The sequence below is a fragment of the Microcaecilia unicolor genome, chromosome 3 (genome assembly GCF_901765095.1).
Source record: "Microcaecilia unicolor chromosome 3, aMicUni1.1, whole genome shotgun sequence".
Taxonomy (NCBI): domain Eukaryota; kingdom Metazoa; phylum Chordata; class Amphibia; order Gymnophiona; family Siphonopidae; genus Microcaecilia; species Microcaecilia unicolor.
In genome coordinates this window covers 151,237,501-151,259,122 of record NC_044033.1, presented here as the reverse complement: position 1 = coordinate 151,259,122, position 21,622 = coordinate 151,237,501, and the positions used below count along the sequence as shown (strand labels likewise).

The 21,622-nt window shown below is 44.8% G+C and overlaps 2 protein-coding genes across 4 annotated transcripts in view; one reads left to right on the top strand and one right to left on the bottom strand.

Moving 5' to 3' along the window:
• TAF5L (TATA-box binding protein associated factor 5 like) overlaps window positions 1-14,943 on the bottom strand; it is a 79,450-nt gene extending 64,507 nt beyond the window's left edge. Inside the window, exons 1-2 of one of the 3 annotated variants that reach the window (XM_030196476.1) lie at window positions 14,939-14,943; window positions 2,597-2,734 (exon numbers count right to left, since the gene is read on the bottom strand). The gene's annotated coding sequence lies outside the window, so the exon portion shown is untranslated. The other 2 variants (XM_030196478.1, XM_030196477.1) reach the window with 2 other exon arrangements.
• URB2 (URB2 ribosome biogenesis homolog) overlaps window positions 3,223-21,622 on the top strand; it is a 117,835-nt gene continuing 99,435 nt past the window's right edge. Inside the window, 3 exon segments of the mRNA XM_030196475.1 lie at window positions 3,223-3,301; window positions 12,716-12,853; window positions 18,650-18,826. Of these exon segments, the coding sequence (XP_030052335.1) occupies window positions 12,728-12,853; window positions 18,650-18,826 (303 nt within the window). The 5' untranslated portion in view covers window positions 3,223-3,301; window positions 12,716-12,727.

The window sequence follows — 21,622 nt, the reverse complement described above, 5'->3', positions numbered from 1 at the left end:
TTCAAAGCAGAACAAATTCTAACTGGCTGTACATTACACAGAGCCTTAAAAACAAGAGCCAAAATCTTTAATCAAATTCTCCATAGGACTGGTAAGCACATAATGAAGGAGTTAAGTGCTCAAATCATTGAGTACCAATAAGAATATGTGCTGTGGAATTTTGAACTATCTGAAGCGCATCTATAGTTGAAGTGAAGCCAGAAATGCTAAGTATAAGCTGTTGGAATAATCAAGGTGGGAAATAATCAACATTTGCATATGAAAATTGTTATCTGTTAAAAAGGGCTTCAACAGGTAAATTAATCAACAGAATACAAAACTTTCTTGATCACAGATTGAATTTGAGGCTTCATTGTATGGTAGGACTCAATCAAAACACCCAAGTTCTTTAATTAACTACATATTAGAATCGTCCAGTTCTTTACATATAAGTGTGCAGGTAGATTATGAGTAATATATTTGCCTTAGAATAACTTCTGTTTTTGTAACATTAAGAGCATGCTTGTAACGGCTCATCCAGCATTTGACAGTTTCAGTACATAATACTACACAATCAATTACAGAGTAAGTGTGCTACTCACAGCAATAAAAAACTGAGGGACACAGTTACTAACATGTGCTATTTTACCACAGGTCCCAATTTTTGCAGTGAATCCTAGCTACAAGTAATATGTCTTAACAGTAGCCCACATTAGTAACTATGGCCCAGAATGTCATCAGCCTATAACATATACCTGACTCCTAAACCTAGAAAGAACTTACATACAGGAGCAATGCAAATATTAAAAAGTAGAGCCAAGAGAGCTGATCCTTATGGTATTTCCTTAGACAGCGGAAACCAAGATCATTAGCAAATCATACCAATGATTTATGATCAGCAAAGAATGATCGGAACCAATCCACAACTGCAATGAACACAAAAAGGGGCTGAAAGAACACAAGTTTGGGACTTGTATTCACCAGTTGTCAAGAATTCAACCCTGGCTACTGTCTATTCACACATCTTTCTTATACGTTCACTATTCAACTATCATAAAAATATGTTTAAACTAGAGACTATACTTGAATTATGAATGCATATGAAAGGCATGTGAAGGGATCATAGCCACGAATGAAAACCTTAACTGGCACTGCTACATACGTTTCAAACTTGTGCTCATTCAACTTTTTTTTGTGTGTGTTATCATGCATACAATTTGGATTTTTCATTTGGAGGTTTTTAAGACTTATTTTAGCTAAGCTGAGACTCAAATAATCTGGAAGAGAGGTTGTCAAGATAACTAGAAATTTTGCTGTGCCACTGCTGCTTAAACAAGACCTCTTTTATAGATGGCACTGAGCAAGTATCAGTGATTTTGAGATCATAGTGCTGGAACTCCTGTGTTGATTTTACAAGGCTAGCATGAGTGTTTTTGTACCACACAGCTCAAACTCACTGATAACTGTGCTGAAATCACAAGATAGCCCCTGTTATGGTGACAGCAAGGTAAGATGGCAGGTGGCTACTTGGATTCTGGGAGATGCCTCAAATTTATGGGGAACAAGTAGAGGAAACAGAAGGCTTACTGAAAGGAACAGATGGCAAGTAATTTGGGGTGGGGAGTTCAGACTGCTGGGAATGGGGGAAAAGAGGAATAAGAGGGGAAGACTGCCAAAGACCGGGGTGGGAGGTTGTGAAAAGACACCAGATGAGGAAAGGATGGGGAGATGGAGATACAAAAAGATTGGTACACCTAAATTAAGGCATACTTTAAAGAATACGCTTAGGCATATTTCATTTCAGCGCTGATTTTTTAGTTGTGATATATAGAATCTAGTCCAACGCACTAACCTTGACTATTCAGCGGAGATAACCAGCGGTTAGCTGGCTAAATGCTATTTAACCGGCCAGGAGCTGTTCCTGGCCAGTTAAATAGCGCTGATTATCGGTGGGGTTAATACTCTTCTTTGGTTCCTCAAGATTAGCAAACTATCTCAATGCACCTTTCTATTGGAGTGAAAAGACACTAGATGAGGAAAGGATGGGGAGATGGAGATACAAAAAGATTGGTAGTGGGTCCATAGTGATGTGAAGCAAACAGACAGTAGCCTCACGCCCAACTATCAGGGGGTGTGAGTACACTTGGGAGGTAGGCTGCTGGCTTCTCTTAGAGCTATGCAGTTTACTAAATACTTTTCCTATAGACACATAATGGGAGAGCAGCCTAAGTAAATTAGACCCCAAAGAGCTTTAACAGATCTTGGAGGAGATCCCCTTGTTATTCTACTCTTCAGTCTTTTCAGGAACAATGGAGGAGGAAGGGAGAAAAAGGTCTCAATCTCTGGCTCCTAGATTCAGAGAAAATTTGTCAAGGCTTAAGTTAAGCAATGACAAGTCCAAATGAAAAGGGTACAGAGGAAAACACAAGTCAACTGTGCAGAAAGCAGAAAACAGCAAAAGAGTGAGAAGATGGGAGAACAACATCAGTATCTTAATGACAAGTCTATGACATCAACAGCTCAGAGAGTAGCTCAACCCCATGTCACCTTTACACAATCCTTTTAAAGGCCAGAGTGCCCTATTAATTAAGAGTAATGTGTTCAGTTGAATACATACCTCTGCCAATTGCTGGAGGAAAAGCACTTTATCCCTTGTTGCCTCAGGTACCCAATTAGATTTGAAGGGCTGCAGTACAGAAGTTTCTTGTATTTGTATGCACTGTGTGACACCCTGTCTCTGAGTGCCATATAAACGCTGAAAGAAAAACAATACTTGTGTCTATATAGTGAACGATTCCAACATGTCAAGATGGGTTAGCTGTAGGCTCATCTCCGCACAGAAAAAACAGCCTATATAAAATGTATGAAAAGTACAAAAGCTATCAAAGTAGGTATTCAGGGCTGGTCTTAGGGGAGGCGACCGAGGCGGCCGCATAGGGCCCCGCGTGGCGCGCTTCAACTCTGCCTCTCCCATCCGATCCCGCTTCAGCTGCTCGCGCTTCTCCCCGGACCGTGATCATCGCTCGCTCACCACCCCTCCCCCCGCCAGCTCCCGCCTCCCAGTCCCGTCCCACGACGACGTCGACAACAACAGAGTTGCAAGCAACTTGCAGCGGCCCGCTCCCAACTAACAGACTGACAGTTGCAGCAGCCACAGGCAGCACGATGGCTTCGCTCACCCAGCTTCCCTTCCGCCTTCCAATGTCCTGCCTTCTGATCAGACACTTCCTGTTTCCGGTGAGGGCGGGCGGGAGTCATTGAGCAGGAAGGAGCTGGAGAGCGTGGTCGGACTGAGCGGAGGTGAGCAGCCTGCAGCCATCAGGTAAAGGAGCTGGAGCCAGGGAGCGTCGTGGTCTGGTCAGAAATCATGGAACAATGTAGTAACATTGTTAATATAATTTAAGCAGATAGGTAACCCCCCCCCCCCTTCTGTGTTCTCCCTGGATTTTTTTGTTCCCTGAGGGGGCTTGTGTGGGTGTGCACTGCAGTTTGTACAGGGTATTTGTACCATCATGAGCTGTTCCTATCATATCACCACCTAAAACTGCTGCTATCACCAAAAACCCAAACTTTCTACCTTATTGCCTTGTTCTCATACCTCTCTCCCCAGTTCTCATCTCTTCATTAACAACATTTCCCATTTTATTAGCTTTCTCACATCTTTATGCTCCTTTATCTATGGATACACACGTCAAGGATTGAATTTACTCTTTGGGATACTGTCAGATATTATTTGGCCATTGTTGGAAATGGGACGCTGTGCTGATAGACTGTTTGGTCTGATTCAGTATGGCATTTACTTTAAATTCAAGTTTTTTTTGTTTCAGTCCCCTTCCATCCTCTGTACATCCTTTCTCATCCTTCCACATGTTCCCCTTGCCTTCTATCTAAAATTTGTACAAAAGTTGGCAAAGGAAATTTTTTCCACTCCATCCCTCTCCTCAAGACCCTTCACTGGCTCCCTATCCGTTTTCGCATCCTGTTCAAACTTCTTCTACTAACCTATAAATGTACTCACTCTGCTGCTCCCCAGTATCTCTCCACACTCGTCCTTCCCTACACCCCTTCCCGTGCACTCTGCTCCATGATAAATCCTTCTTATCTGTTCCCTTCTCTATTACTGCCAACTCCAGACTTCGCGCCTTCTGTCTCGCTGCACCCTACGCCTGGAATAAACTTCCTGAGCCCCTACGTCTTGCCCCATCCTTGGCCACCTTTAAATCTAGACTGAAAGCCCACCTCTTTAACACTGCTTTTGACTCGTAACCACTTGTAACCACTCGCCTCCACCTACCCTCCTCTCTTCCTTCCCGTTCACATTAATTGATTTGATTTGCTTACTTTATTTATTTTTTGTCTATTAGATTGTAAGCTCTTTGAGCAGGGACTGTCTTTCTTCTATGTTTGTGCAGCGCTGCGTACGCCTTGTAGCGCTATAGAAATGCTAAATAGTAGTAGTAGTAGTAGTAGTCGGAGGCGGAGACTAGAACGGAGGTGAGCAGCCTGAGCCATCCTTACTATTGCAAAAGTATTCTCCCTTTCCCTTCCCCAACAAACTCTGCAACTGAAGTAGGAAGAAGCAATTTATGAAAAACAGACTGTTTTGGAGACTGGAAAAAAATTGTGAAATGAGCAGCTTATTAAATACTAGTAAAAAAGGCCCGTTTATGTTAGAAATGAAACGGGCGCTAGCAAGGTTTTCCTTGGAGTGTATGTTTCAGAAAGAGCGTGTGTGAGAGATGGAGCGTGTGTGTCAGAGAGAGAATGTGAAAGAGAGAGAGACAGAGTGTATGTGTTTGTGCGAGAGAGAGAGAGTGTGTGAGAGACAGTGTTTGTGTTTCTGTGTGACACTGTGTGAGAGAGAGGGACAAAGACAGTGAGTGTGTGAGTGAGAGTGTATGTGGCAGACAGAGAATGAGTGACTGCGTGTGTGGTATGAGGAACCTCCTCACCCCCTCCCTCTCACCTGCCCCCTTGCAGCCAGGCATGTGCAGCGACCCTCCTCTCCCCGTGTTCCCCCTGCAGCCACCCATGTCCAGCATCCCCCTGCAGCCACCCATGCTCATCAACCCTCCTCTCCCCCTGCTGCGTCCTTCCTGTCTCCCCTGCTCCCCCTGCAGCCACCCATGTGGTCTCAGGCCCCACCCCCTCAGCATCCCTCCTGTCCCCCTGCAGGCACGCATGTGCAGCGTCCCTCCTCTCTCCCCTGTCCCCCCTGCAGCCAGCCATGTCCAGCGACCCTTCTGTCCCCCTGCCCCCCCTGCAGCTACCCATGTCCAGCGACCCTCCTCTCCTGTGCAGCCACCCATGTCTGAGGACACTCCTCTCCTTTTTCCCTGTTCCTCCCCTGTAGCCAGCCATGTCCATCGACCCACCTGTCCCCCCTGATGACCACCAACCCTTCTGTCCCCCTGCCCGTCCTGCAGTGTCCGTCCTGTATCCCCTTTCCCCCTTGCAGGCACCCATGTGGTGTGTGGAGCCCCATCCCTATCTCCCTGTTCCCTGCCCCCCCTGCAGCCACCCATGTGCAGCGACCCTCCCCTCCCCTCCCCCTGCTTCCTTCCAGCCACCCATGTCCAGCGAGACCCCCCTTCCCCCCCAGCCGGCGCAGCACCCAAAGAAAGCCCCTTGTCCCCCCCCCTTCGCGCATCACCCGACCCCCCCACCGTGGCACATCACCAAGCCCCTCCCCCCCTGCAACCGCTAATACAAACTGTGTCTGGCGGCTGCTGCTTCTGCTATTCAGCAGCAGCAGCCCGTACATAAAGAAAACCAAAAAAAAAATTCCTCCTAAAACGCACCTCCGTTGAGAAGCATCTCACATTGGCTGAAGTCTCAGCATGCGCTCCTCCTCTCCCCTCTGACCAGGGGCATATCTGCGTGGGGCCACAGGGGCCTGGGCCCCCGCAGATTTCGCCCTGGCCCCCCTCCCCGCCGTCAACCCTCCCCCGCTGCTTACTTTTGCTGGCGGGGGCCCCAACCCCCGCCAGCCGAGGTCCAACCCGAAGTCTTTATATTTCGTCTTCCTCCGTGGCCATGCTGCAAGGAAGTAACGCTGCAGTGCTAATTCGCTGAATCCAGTTCGGAGTCTGACGTCGCAGCACGTTGTACGCGCGTAAACCTGCTGCGACGTCAGACTCCGAACTGGATTCAACGAAGCAGCACTGCAGCGTTACTTCCTTGCAGCATGGCCACGGAGGAAGACGAAATATGAAGACTGCGGGTCGGACCTCGGCTGGCGGGGGTTGGGGCCCCCCGCCAGCAAAAGTAAGCAGCGGGGGAGGGTTGACGGCGGGGAGGGGGGTGGAGAGAGGCGGCGGCGGGTGGGGGGGGGAAGGGAGGCAAAAATGTGCACCCCCTTCTCTGGCTCTGGCCCCCCCTACCGCCGGATTCCAGATACGCCCCTGCCTCTGACGTCTCGGCGTTTCTCCGGGGTCTTCCGGCAGGGGCACTGATGTTGAGGGGAGAGGAGGAGCGGCTGCAGAGACGTCAGCCAATGTGAGATGGTTCTCCACGGAGGTGCGTTTTAGGAGGTTGTTTTTTTGTTTGTTTTCTTTATGTACGGGCTGCTGCTGCTGCTGAATAGAAGCAGCAGCAGCCGCCGGACAGAGTTTGTATTAGTGGTCGCGGGTGGCGAGGCGGTCTGTGGGGGGGGGGGGGGGCTTGGTGAAGCGGCAGGGGGGGGGTTGGGTGATGCGGCGAGGAGGGAAGGGGGTAGGGGCTTTCTGATGCCCCGTTGCACGGGTTGTTGTGGCGATGCGGCGGGGGGGGCACTTAGAGGTGCACCGTTGAGGCTGTTTGTGTGTTTGTATGTGTGTGTGTGTGTGTTTTTGTGTGTGTGTATGTGTTTGTGTATGTTTCTGTGTGTGTGTTTGTATGTGTTTATGTGTGTGTTTGTGTGTATGTGTGTTTGTGTGTGTTTGTGTTTCTGTGTGTGTGTTTGTGTGTGTGTGTGTGTGTTTGTGTGTGTGTGTGTTTGTATGTGTTTGTGTGTGTGTTTGTATGTGTTTATGTGTGTGTTTGTGTGTGTTTGTGTGTGTGTTTGTGTTTCTGTGTTTGTGTGTGTGTGTGTGTTTCTGTGTTTCTGTGTGTTTGTGTTTCTGTGTGTGTTTGTGTGTGTGCATTTGTGTGTGTGCGTGTGTGTGTGTGTTTGCGTGTGTGTGTGTGTTTATGTGTTTGTGTGTGTGTTTGCGTGTGTATGTGTGTGTGTGTTTGCGTGTGTATGTGTGTGTGTGTTTGCGTGTGTGTGTGTTTGCGTGTGTGTGTGTTTGCGTGTGTGTGCGTTTGTGTGTGTGTTTATGTGTGTGTTTGTGTGTTTGTGTATGTGTTTGTGTTTGTGTGTGTGTTTGTGTGTGTTTATGTGTATGTGTGTGTTTGTGTATGTGTTTGTGTGTGTTTATGTGTGTGTTTGTGTGTGTTTGTGTGTGTTTATGTGTGTGTGTTTATGTGTGTGTATGTGTTTGTGTGTGTGGAGGTTACGGGTGGCTTTTGTGGTCGTGTGGTTGGGGAGTTTGCCAGCAGTCTGTAGCGATTCCTAGGCAGGGGGAGGAGTACGGAAACACTCCCCCTGCCTGGGTCGTTGTTTGTTGGAGGGGGTTGCCAGTTGGTAGGGGTGCCTTTATGGATCCCTTTACTCTCTGTGTTCCGCCCTCGAGGGCGGGGCAGAGAGACATGGTGAGTTGAATGGCTTCACCACCATGAACTTACGAACTGTTTAGGGATTTTGCAGATGGCTTCAGCAGGTTGTCTTCGGAATGTTGAGGTAGCGTTTTATGTACAGATGGGGCGTGGCTGAGGGCGGGTCTATGAGTGAGGGTGACTGGTCCTAGCCTATGAAAACTACAGGATTTTTGTGCTTCTCTGCCTTGGAGTGAGCTTCTCTGCCTTGGAGTGAGCTTCAGAATGTTCAAGGTGGGATGTCAGGTTTTGTGTTGTATTTTTAACTTTACTAGCTCAGGTTGCTTTTGTACCTGTTTCATATATTTCATTTCCCAAGTGTGATACTGTGCTAGAATCAAATTGCTATAGTTTCCACACACTAATCAAACTCATGTACTTTTGATCTTTCTAAGTCACGATGTGTAATGTCATTTCCATGAATTAAGATTCACCTGGGAAGCTGTAACATTTTACAATGTATCAGAGATGTCTCATGCACTGAAATATTGATGCTAATGAAACCATCTCAATAGGAAATGCACAATATTGCTGTGAAAGGTAATATTGATAGCTGATTTCAATATGCCGGATGATGATTTGTATATCCCTACTGTGGTATTATCTTGAAGTAGGGAGAGCCTGGAACCTTTACAAGGAGAATTGCTCCAGAACCTGGTAATGGAACTCAAGTGGGATGGGGCCATATTGGACCTGATGCTTATGAAAGGAGAGAATGTTTATGATGTTAGAGTGGGTAATCACTGGCATCCAGTGGGACTGAATTACTGCTGAAAAGGTTCTGACCTGAGAAGAGCATATATTTTTAGTACACTCCTTGAGTCTATTGGTAATGATAAATGGTGACAGTGACTTGGTGAAAAGTTATTCTGATGATTGTGTAGCAATGCACCGACAGCCATGGATAAAAGTCGAAAACATAAAACTATAGATTTGAGACTGCAAGCTGGCCCTGAGCTTGAAAAGGTGACTACCCAAGAATGTAAGAAAAAACATGGTCGACTAAGCACAGCTTCATGTCACTGACAGTGGCCAATCTGGGTCCCCAGTATACAGCAGATCCCTATTTCTTAAGGGTCATTTCTAGGAATGAGCGATGGCCATTGTAAGGTCTCCACTAAATAATCAGACAACAAAGGTAGAAAAAAGTATTTTATTCAGAATTTATTAATTGGAATATGTCAGCTTTTGGAAATGTGCATCTGTGATATTTTTCATGTAAGTTTCAATTTTTCTGGTATTGCTGCATGCTGAGTCTGACTTCTTGAGGTAACTTTCCAGTTCAGTATTTTGCCTTCATATTTGTTGTATCATGTGTTTTTCATGTGTGATCAGGGTGCAGTATCCTGCTAGCGTGTAGTATTTGCAGCCCTTTTTGTTTTGTTTTTTCACGAGGTAGTGTATTGGTGTTTTAGAGCCTGGTGTAATTACAGTTCTGCCTTTCCACGCATAAGGTTGTAGCTCGTCCTGTCCTTGGAATTAGTGTTGTTATGGTTTAGTAAGGTTATGAGTGTGTTTTTGCACAAGTTTGTGTATAGTGTTTTGCAGTGGAGAGATTGTGTGTCCGCACCTCTGACCCCCCGGGGTTATGAGAATTGGAACTACTAATTGTAGTAGACTTGAACTGAATAATTTCTGGGGAGGGGGGGGGTTAATGATAGCATTGTGCTTATTATTTCAATCAGTTTTTCTGTACAAATTTAGCTTCATTTGTTTTAATTTGAAATTTCATAAATAAAAAATGTTCTAAAAATTTAATAATCAATGGGGTGGAGCTGGGGCAGGGTGGGGCTAGGATGGGGCCCCACCAAATTGGTCTGCATAGGGCCCCGCACTTGCTAAGACCGGCCCTATATGTATTAGTGATTGAGAAACATAACTGTTTATTTGGGTTTTTTAAAATGTTTAAGCGATTTTGTATGTACAACCAAGATTTACACAGGGGCATGGGATCTCCAACCCCCCTACCCCCCACTCAAAAAATAAGTCTATGGTGGCCCAGTGGGCTGCAAGCCCAACCCCCACCTTTTCCCCTCCCCCCCCCCCGTACCATTGCAGTGGAGGAGGGAATAGCACACTCCCTCCTCTTCAGCGCTGCCTTCAAAATGGCCGACTGCTGATGCCACTTCAGGCATGCTCTTGCCATGAACGAGCTGCACACTGTCTCAACGAGCCTCCTAGTTTCCTATCTTGTAGGTCTTTTAGGGCAATGCCCTCTTCCACCAGCAAGGTGGTTTTCTTAATCACCAACGTAACCAGGGAGCTCACCCTGGGAAGCTGCAATTTATCTTTCTCTTCCGGAACTAACAGGTAGAGGCAAGCCATGGTTCTTCCCACTCTCTGCTGTAATCTGGTCCTAAATGTCTGGGTGCACCGGGAAGGCCTTAGAAGGACCTTTAAGCCCTCTCTTGATCGATAAAGATGGAACTCCTGACACGAAGCAGAAGGCTGTTCAATGGACAGCATTGCCAGTACCTCAGAAATAAGAATACTGAGCTCCTCTTTCTGAACATCAAGCCCAGCACTCTGTTTCCAACAGTAGCAAATCCAGGTCACAAGTACCTGGTAAGATCCCAAAACAATACAATACATTTATGTGGCTTATCCTAGATATAAGCAGTGGATTTTCCCCAAGTCCATTTTAATAATGGCTTATGGACTTTTCATTTAGGAATCTAGCCAAACCTTTTTTTAAACCCCGCTAAGCTAACTGCTTTTACTACATTCTCTGGGAATGAATTCCAGAGTTTAATTACATGTTGACTGAAGAAATATTTTCTCTGATTCATTTTAAATTTACTACTTTGTAGCTTCATTGTGTGCCCTCTAGTCCTAGTATTTTTGGAAAGAGTAAACAATCGAATCAGGTCCACCTGTTCCATTCCATTCATTATTTTATAGATCTCAGCCATCTCTCCTCCAAGCTGAAGAGCCCTAGCCGCTTTAGCCTTTCCTCATAGGGAAGTCATCCCATCCCCTTTATCATTTTGGTCACCCTTCTCTGTACCTTTTCTAATTCCACTATATCTTTTTTGAGATGCGGTAACCAGAATTGCAGACAATATTCGAGGTGCAGTCGCACCATGGAGCGATATAAACGCATTATAATGTCCTCACTTTTGTTTTCCAATCCTTTCCTAGTAATACTTAACATTCTATTTGCTTTCTTTGCCACCGCCACACACTGAGCAGAGGGTTTCAACGTATCATCAACGATGACACCTAGATCCCTTTCCTGGTCGGTGACTCCTATTGTGGAACCTTGCATTAAGTAGCTATAGTTTCAGTTCCTTTTTCCTTCATGCATCATTTTGCACTTGCTCACATTAATCATCATCTGCCATTTGATGTCCAATCTCCCAGTCTCTTAAGGTCCTCTTGTAATTTTTCACAATCCTCTTGCGATTTTAACAACTTTGAATAACTTTGTGTCGTCAGCAAATTTAATTACCTCATTAGTTACTCCCATCTCTAGATCATTTATAAATATGTTAAAAAGCAACGGTCCCAGCACAGACCCCCTAGGGAACCCCACTATCCTTCTCCATTGAGAATACTGACCATTTAACTCTACTCTCTGTTTTCTATCTTTTAACCAGTTTTAATCCACAATAAAACACTACCTCCTATCTCATGACTCCAATTTCCTCTGGAGTCTTTCATGAGGTACTTTGTCAAATGCTTTTTGAAAATCCAGATGCACGATATTGACCATCTCACCTTTATCCACATGCTTGTTCACCTCTTCACCCCAGTACTGTCGGATCATCTCCTTCCTCTAATGGCTTCTCTGAATAGACTGAGGTCACATCAGATAAGGAGGGAGAAGCAGAGATAGCCTCATACGCCCATTCCTGGAGATCTAAACAAGATCTCTTAGGAGCCGGAAGGGCAGCGGGGCAAGAAACTGAAGCATTTTGCAACAGCTTTGACTGTCCCTGCTTCAGTAATAGGCCTGAAACATAAAAGCAATATAAACTCCGGAAAAAACAAAGATCCTGATGCAGCTGAATGCTCTGTCAGATCCTGAGGCTGTAAAATGATGTCCGTGTTCTGTGCGTGATCAGCCAGAGGCTGCTCCTCACAGCCAGTCGGCCCTGACAAAATAGCTCCCGTTCCCTCTCTCTTCTGATCAAAATGTGCACGGGCCCTGCCAGAGAGCATGAAGACCCCGGCATATTTGGATGTTTGTTGCACCGAATCTGAAGATGTGCTGCTCCCGCTGACAGTTTCCTTTGTGTCCCTTGGGATTCCTGGCTTGCACAACGGCCATGGGTCCCACTGCGGGAACACCGCTTAACAGACTCCACGGGAGTCACCATTCACCCTGACAGTCACCAAGCAGTTCTGAGTCAAACTTTATTTGGACTTAACCACTACCAGCTGTTGTCTCCACAAGTCTTACCACAGATGAGAAAGGCTCAGGACTAATACTCTGTCCCATGCTTTCCAGCAAATTTCTTTCCTTTTTTTTTTTTTTTTTTTTTTTTAAATGAGGCTGTTGTGCTGGAAAAGGAGAGCTCCATAGGAAACGGGGAAGAGGTGAAGGTAGGGAAGTAGTACATTTGCGGGGCACCACACACAAGGATATGAAGACCTTCTGTTGTAGACTCAAGCCACTTGCAGAGCTCAACTGGAGACTAGTTGACCAACTGGACCAGGAGCAAATACTCAGAACCAAGGCTGAAAAGTGTGGCCATCCACCTACTGGAGATAGAAAATATTGAGGATGCCAGGAGAGATATGTCTCAGTTTAGTTTTTCCTTCTCTATCTACACCTGCTGCTTGATGGACACAATTATTCCACAGGTTCTAGAATAGTGGGAAGGACTAATGGAAAGAAAATGATCAGGTAGGACCTTATTTCTCCTTACTTCTTTGATTTTTAAAATTAGGAATCCTACATTTTCAGAAGTTGCTTTTTGCAGGCTGCAGCTTTTCCTTTGGCAGTATTTCCCTTTACCAGCATAAATGGCTTTGAAATGAAGATGGAAGTTATTTGCAATTCTATGTGTACAGAAGTTGATTATCTTTTTTTTTTCATATGATGGTGTTACAGGTAGATGTCACCATGGCTGCTATTTACTCTGGTATTTACCTCAAACTGAAAAGCACAAAGATGCCCTGGGAAGACAGACTGAAATTGGCTCACTTTGCATGGATCTCGCACCATTGTATTCTTCCAAACAAAGAACAGGTAGCTGTTTTGTTTTGCTTGTATGGCCTTTTTTAATAAGCTCGTTTGTTTTTTCTAACCCAATGGAATGTTGGGAAGAAGTTATGCTTAGATACATAGGGGATTGAAAATCTGGGTGAAAATAAATGTCTGAAAAATGAAGGTAATGGGGGAATTTGATGTGGGGAAAGAACTGGGGAGAAGACATACTGAAAGTTTAAACATGGGCTGCATTGGACCAGGGTTTACAGAGAAATAGAGTCCCCATAACAATGGCCCTGCACATTTCTATGGCAGAAGCAATTGTAACAGCCTCAGAATGTGTTTATAGTGACATCTAATGGCTAGATAATGTATCACACTTGTATACTATGCTTTGAATGTAGTTACAAAAAAACACAGAAAGGCGGTATATCAAGCCCCATTCCCTTTCCTCTATATATATGCAGTGCACTCCATTTAATTGCACGTCGGATAAGCGCATGCTCTGTTTAACTGCATGCCGTACTTCGGTTCCGTTTTTGGCGCCATCAATTTCTTTGGGGACAAACTTCGGTTTAGCGCACCACTGATAAGTGCAAGATTTGCTTATATGCATGGTTTAAGACCTCTCCTCTGCAGGAAAGACTCCGCATAAGCGCACGCACGGAATATGGAAGCCGATTGGCACGTGACAAAGGGGCGATAAATTTGAAATCTCATTGGTTAACTGCCAAAGGCAGAATAAGGGCAAGAAAGTTGTTTGTACACTGGAGTCATCATCGTGCAACTGTAAGACTTTAACACTGGCTGAATGAATAGAAGTTCTTAAAAAATTAGAAAACAAAGTCCAGCATCTATTGCTAAAGAATATGGTGTCAATCTCAGTCAAATTTCACGTATCTTGAAGCAGAAAGATCAGCTTCTGGAAGACTGGCAAAACAATACAAATCCACACAGGAAACATAAATGGGTGGGAAAAGCTGAGGATGTAGAAGATGCTCTTCTTCGGTGGTTTTCTCAAGTCAGGAGCAGACAGTTTCCTGTCAGTGGCCCACTGCTTATGGAGAAAGCTAATCAGCTAGCTGAAAGTCTTGGACTAACTGAATTCAAAGCTACTGTTGGATGGTTGGAAAGGTGTAAGGAGAGGAACAACATAAAATTCAAGAAACAGCATGGTGAAAAACAAGACGCTGATGACTTTGGTGCTGAAAATTGGGTTGTTTCAGTTCTTCCTACCATCTTGAATGAGTTTGCACCTCATGACATTTTCAATGCTGACGAAAACGGTCTCTACTGGTGAGCGATTCCTGATGGAACATTGCATTCAAACAAGCCGAAACTACAGGAAATAAAACGTCGAAGGACTGACTGACGATCCTTCTTTGCTGCAATATGGATGGGAGTGAGAAGTTGGAACCCCTCATCATTGGAAAGAGCAAACAGCCCCGTTGCTTCAAGAATGTTAAGTGACTTCTTGGATAGGCTCGGGAAGTCTATTCCAGGCGTGAGGTGCAGCAAGACAAAAGGAACGGAGTCTAGAATTAGCAGTAGAGGAGAAGGGGACGGATAAGAGAGATTTATTTACAGAACGGAGTACCCGAGGGGGGGCATAGGGAGAGAAGAGTGGAGAGGTACTGGGGAGCGGCAGAGTGAATACACTTATAGGTCAATAAGAGAAGCTTGAACTGAATACGGAAACAGATAGGGAGCCAGTGAAGTGACTTAAGGAGGGGGCTAATGTGAGCATAGCGACGTTGGCAGAAAATGAGTCGCGCAGCAGAGTTTTGGACTGATTGAAGAGGAGAGAGATGGCTAAGAGGGAGGCCAGTGAGAAGCAGGTTACAATAATCAAGACGAGAGGTGATAAGGGTTCTGGTAGAGTGCTCAGAGATGAAGGGATGGATTTGGCTAATGTTATAGAGAAAGAAACGACAGGTTTGGGCAATTTGTTGAATATGAGCAGAGAAGGAGAGAGAGGAGTCAAAGATGACCCCAAGGTTACGAGTGGATGAGACAGGGAGAATGAGAGTGCCATCCACAGAAATAGAGAAAGGGGGGAGAGGAGGGGTAGGTTTAGGGGGAAATATGAAAGCTTGGTTTTGGCCATGTTACGTTTTAGATGACTTTGAGACATCCAGGCAGCGATATCAGATAGGCAGGCTGAAACCTTGGCCTGGATGCTAGTTGAGATTTCAGGGGTAGAGAGGTAAATTTGGGAGTCATCAGCATAGAGATGGTATTGAAAGCCATGGGATGATATCAGAGAGCCAAGGGAAGAAGTGTAGATGGAGAACAGGAGCGGACCGAGAACAGAACCCTGAGGTACACCGATTGGTAGAGGGATAGAAGTGGAAGAGGAACCACCAGAGTGTATACTAAAGGTGCGAAGCGAGAGGTAGGAGGAGAACCAGGAAATAACAGAGCCCTTGAATCCAAATGAAGACAGCGTATCAAGAAGTAGGCTGTGATCGACAGTGTCAAAAGCGGCGGATAGATCGAGAAGGATGAGGATAGAATAGAGACCTTTCGATTTCGCCAGGAACAGGTCATTGGAAACTTTTGCAAGTGCAGTTTCAGTTGAATGAAGAGGGCAAAAGCCAGATTGGAGTGGGTCAAGAACAGCATGAGAACAGAGCGGCGGTGAACAAGTAACTTGGAAAGGAAGGGGAGGAGGGAGATGGGTCGATAGTTGGAAGGACAGGTAGGGTCAAGCGAAGGCTTCTTCAGGAGCGGTGTGACCACAGCATGTTTGAAGGCATCAGGAACAGTCGTAGTGGAAAGAGAGAGATTGAGGATATGACAGATAAAAGGGGTGAGATTAGGAGAGATGGTGTTAAGAAGGTGGGTAGGAATGGGATCAGAGGAACAAGTAGTTCGTTTTGAGGAGGAGAGAAGATGTGATGTTTCTTCATCAGTGACCTCAGGAAAGGAGGAAAAGGACGGAGGGGTTGAGGAAATAGGGGAATGGACAAGGGAAGGAGAGGCGGGGGTGGTTTGGTAGAGAATTCAAGATTTATAATAGGTATAAGTTACTAAATCAATGGCCCATAGAGGCTTCACAAAATATTGCCATGTGGCAGATTGCTACTAACAGGATTGTGGCACCCATGCACCTTGTGGTATATTTGGTAGGAATGTCCCCTGGTCAAAACATTTTGTAGTATGTAGGGGGGAGATGTTTTATAATATTACTGGGAGTTGCTTACCATTAACACCAAGAGGTTTTCTATTGAAATTGATGCCTTTTGGTATGACTTCAGGTATGGCCCAGATGCTAACAGCATTAATTAAAGCTATTCATTGTGAGTTATTAGTAACATAGTAGATGACAGCAGATAAGGACCTGCATGGTCCATTTAGCCTATCCAATATAGCATATGCTTTGATTGTGTTATAAAATCTACATTCTTTGTTCTGTTCTGTCTTTCGCTATTATTGGGACACAAACTGTAGAAGTGTGCCCGGTACTGGTCTAACTTCCCAACGACTGGGGTTGCCATCAAAGCACTATTTCCTGTTCATCATAACACATCAACAGCCATGACGTCATTTACCTGTTCTTTTTTTCTTCTTATTCCATTGTTTTTCCATATAGAGATCCTTTGTGTTTGTTATTCATTTTTGAATTCCTTCACAACTTTTGTCTTCATCACCTCCCTCAGTCGAGCATTTCAGGCATCCATCACCCTCTCTGTGAAAAATATACCTCCTGATATTTTTTCTAAGTCAACCCCCCTGCAGCCTTAATTCATGTCCTCTAGTTCTACCACTTCCTCATCTCTGAAACATATATTTTTTTCTTTATCATATCTCCCTTATTCCTCCTTTCCTCTAGGGTTGACAAGGAATTGGAGGTCCCATAGGCGCCCCGTATAAGAGGCTTGGGAAGGCTAAGCCTCCCCAGCCCACCACTGCCCCGCCCCCCGCTGCCGCCGCCGCACCTTTAAATATTATATTTTTGCTGGCGTTGCGGGCAGTGCCGGCATTGAAGGCATCAGCAGGCTCATCGTGGTTCCAGCAGCCTTCCCTCGCAAGTCGGATGATGGCTCCGCCCTCTTCTGACGTATTTCCTGTTTCTACGAGGGCGGAGCCATCATCCGACTTGCGAGGGAAGGCTGCTGGAACCGCGATGAGCCTGCTGATGCCTTCAATGCCGGCGCTGTCCGCGACGCCAGCAAAAATATAATATTTAAAGGTACGGCGGGGGGGGGTGGGCAGGAAGGAAACAAGGGCAGATGGGAGAGGAAATGAGGGTTGCTGCACATGGTGGATGAAGGGGAGAGGAGGGTTGCTGGACATGGGTGAATGGAGGGGAGGGGAGAGGAGGGTTGCTGCACATGGTGGATGAAGGGGAGAGGAGAGGGCAGGGGAGAGGAGGGTTGCTGGACATGGGTGGATGGAGGGAAGGGGAGAGGAGGGTTGCTGCACATGGTGGAAGAAGAGGAGAGGGCAGGGGAGAGGAGGGTTACTGGACATGGGGAGAGGAGGGTTGCTGGACATGGGTGGATGGAGGGGAGAGGAGGGTTGCTGCACATGGTGGATGAAGGGGAGAGGGCAGGGGAGAGGAGAGTTGCTGGACATGGGTGGATGGAGGGTAGGGTGGAGTGAGGAAGGAGATGAGATGCCGGAAAAGGAAGAGAGTAGAAAAACTGCACATGGATGAAGAAAATAGGCAAAAGCTGGATCCACTGGACAGTCAAGTTTGCGGAGGACCCAGCTTTTACTTACGGATGTAGGACAAGAAAAGAAGAAGAAAGGCGGAAAGTAAACAAATAAATGGAAAGGAAGCCCTGGAAACGGAGTTAAGAGGACAGATAGCAGCAGAATTGGATTCTGGGCCAGCACAATCAGAAAAACAGTCACCAGACAACAAAGGTAGAAAAGATCATTTTATTTTCATTATAGTGTTTGGAATATGTCCACTTTGAGAATTAGGTGTTCAACATTAAAAGTTTATTTACTTATTTATGACATTTTATCCCACATTAAACATGAATTAGTATGTTTTGTGGCTCTACATGAGAATTGTGATATTATGATCCCTTGTTTCAATATTGTTGACGGTCTGCATTTTCCGTATGGGTGGTATATTGGTGTATTAGGTTCTGCCCAGTGTAATATTTATGGTACAGTAAGGTTCAGAGTGTGTTTTTTGCACAAAGTTGTGCATAGTGTTTTGCAGTTGAGCGATTGTGGTTAGTATATGCTTTGAGCAACCACTTTATTCTTTGACATATGATACATAACTAATATCTAAATTTAATAAAAGGTATTAATTGTGACATTTTTTTTTTTTTTTTCTGTGTGTGATCAGACAATTATGGATTTAAGTGCCACCCCTGGCCCCACCCCTAACCCCGCCCCCTTTAGCCTCCCCAAACAGTTGGGCCACCGACCGCCTATGGAGGTCACTGATTATGCCCGAGCAGGATCATGATTTTGGAACATATGTTTCCTAAGTAAACTGGCTGTAGTGAGACATGATAAATAGGAACATTTCAAAGAAGGTTGCAAGACCCTTCACTACCTGGGCTACAAGAAATGTTAGGAGCTTGGGGAGTGCACCCTGAAGGGAGAAAGGAGAGGAAGGATTTAGAAGGTGGGAGGATTGCAAAGGTAATAATGGGGAGATGGAAGGGGTGAGAGGTGTGTGAAGCTTGTTTCTGATATAAGAGGTTATAGTATTTGATGTTTATTTTTACTTAACAGTTTTCCATACAAAGTACAATGTCAGTCTAAAGTTAAAACGATGCATTTGTTGCAATCCTTTCTTTTCCCTCAGTAAAATAAGATACTTCACAAAATTATACTGTTTTGTGTTTCCTACTCTTGCAGGTGTTGTTAGACTGGGTGTGTCATGCCCTTGTTGGATGTCATACAAAGAAACTGGAACTCGATGAAGATATTGCTGAGAAGCTGTGGGTATACTTAGATAACATCCTTTGCAGTAGAAAACTGGAGAGTTTCATGAAAGATGGGAAGGTGGTCAGCCTTCGCTTTGCAATTGCACAGGTACACAGTAATGCTTTCTTGATGTACAGAGTGCGCATGCAGCTAACATCTTGGTTTTACTAAGCTTTATTTCCCTATAGAGGTAGAACAAGGGACAAAAAGCATACATGAAACTGAGCTCAAAGTCATCAGAGGGTTGGGACTGTCCACCAAAACTCTTTAATCCACAAAGCATGTCTGGTAGGTAGTTAAAAAAAAATGTATTCTTGTAAATTGGACCAAAACAGAGGCTCCCTCCTACTGGCAGTGGCAAAATAGATTTCATGCTTTGCTTCTGTTGGAGCTTAGGGAATCCCATTTAAACTTTAAATTACAGCGCCACCTTTACTTAACGATATATCCATAGCTTGGCACATCGAGCATGCAGCCATATTTTCAACCAACTTAGCACAATCTCGGGCTCCATCTAGTGCTCTGGATCCTGTTCTGTGGGGGGGGGGGGGGGTGGACTTCTCACTTCACACACAGTGGAGATTAGGGTTTATTTTCATGGAATGAGGTGGGGAGGAGATATAACAAGGTTAAAAGCTTGATGACTGTATGGTTTTATCCTTGTTCTCTGTGTATATTTTGTTATTGGAATCTTTGTACAGTAATAATGTTGGTTTTGATTACGTTGACGTGTCATCAATAAAAATTGTTGAAACATAAAATGGATAGGGGTGGGGGTGGGGATAAATTGTTAAAAGTTTGATGACGGACTGTATCATTTTGTCTTTGCTGTGTACATTTTCATATTTGAATCTCTGTATACTCATATTATTTGGAGGTGTTTACTTTGAATTGATATCAATAAAAATGTTGAAACTCGGGGAAAGCAGTTTGGTCATGCAGGTTGTGGGAACTGGAGCTAATTACATCATAATGGGAAGAGATTTTAACTAGATACAGGATATTGCTTTGGACAGGCGATCAGCATGTTGTAAGCGACAGACTAAGTCCGGAGGAGTCATTGCCTCTATAATGGCGCGGCTGGGGTTGGTTGATTCTTGGTGAGCACTGCATCCTGCAGAAAGGGTTTTTACTTTTTACTCCCCTGTCCATCAGTCTTACTCTCATATATATTATTTTTTAGTTTCTAAGACTCCCTTGCCCCTTTTTCAGGATTCTAGTATGCATGGGATTGTAGTCTCAGATCATGCTGCAGTACCTATGCATGTGGGTGAAGTTTTATTTTGTGCATAAAGACCTTTCTGGCATTTTAATGGTGCATTGTTGCAGGATGTGGCTTTTACTGAGTTAATTGAGTTTATTTACTGATTATATCACTTATAACTGTTGGCTGATTATGATCCATGTGTTTGGTGGGAAGCATATAAGGCCACCATTCATGGTATAGTTACTTATATTATTGGGAAGGCTATAGAGAGGAGTAGGGAGTTGGGTAGCCTGGTGGAGGAAATACGACAGCTTGAGCAGAGTTGTGTGGGGCCTTTTCAGCCTGATGTGTACATTAGGCTGTAAAAAGTTAAATATACTTACCATACTCTGCTGAGTAAGGAGGTGGGACATTGTATCTTTATGCGTAGATCATTGTATTAATCTGTTGGCTCAATATTTGAAGGGACAGAGGTGTAGAGAGAGAGAGTGCCTGAGGTGGTGGATGGATCGGGGGGAGGGGGGAAATGTACATGTTAGTGATGAGACTATTGTTTCTGAGTTCCGCAGATTTTATGAGAAGTTGTATACTTAAGAAATTGATTTTTCTAGAATGTATATAGATGAGTTTTTCAAGTAGCTGCCACACCCAGCACTTATGGAACAGCAGAATATGGGGCTTGGGGCTCCAATATGTGAGGGTGATACTTGGAAGACACTTAAAACTCTTCGGGGGGGGGGGGGGGGGGGGGGGGGGGGGGGGGGGGGGGGGGGGGGGGGGGGGAAGGTACCTGGTCCAGATAGTCTTGACAGTGGAATTTTATTTGGCACTTCAAGGTTTGTTGGTTCCTTATTTGGGGCAGTTCTATCAGGCTTTGTTGAATGAAACTGGAAGTAAGGTGTCCTTTGAGGAGTTACGGATTGTGGTGATCCCGAAGCCCCTGGGCGTGATCACTTTAAAGTTGAGAACTATAAGCCTATTTCCTTAATTGATATGGATTGTAAAGTTTATGCAAAGATTCTTTCTAGGAGGCTTTCCAGGTATATGTCGCAGTTGGTGCATGGAGATCAGTGTGGGTTTATTAGGGGGAGGTATCCAATGGATAACTCGTGTACCTTTTGGAATATTCTTTCTCTTGCCCCTAGTTTGCCTGATTTGCCGATTGCATTGTCACTGGATGCGGAAAAGGCTTTTGATTGGATAGAATGGGCTTATATGTTTAAGGTATTGGAGTGGTTTGGATTGGTTTGGCGTGTTTTATAACTCTCTATTACAAAAGTACTCCAATGTTACTTAAACATTAACACTTTAATTATTGCCAATATATGTACATATATTATCAACAAACTTATTCAGTTTCCATGGAACTCACTTTCACATGCCTTTCACGCCGTCATCCACACAGGCACAACAAACTCATACACACCACCCGCATACTACAGCACACCGACAACACATTGCAATGCTTGTACTTAAAGTTCAAATCCAGCGTCTTCCTTTGACGGTGTTATAAAATGCTCTTTCCTTGCATTGGGTTCAAACAAAATTCCAAAATAGCTGCCACGGGCTGCTTACTCAAAGCTGCCTGCAGTTTTATAATATGAAAGACAAAGTACCAGTTATTCCAAAATCATAGAACTCCACTTGCAGATAATGAATCTTATTATATAATCAAGCTTCACTTATTTTATTTATTT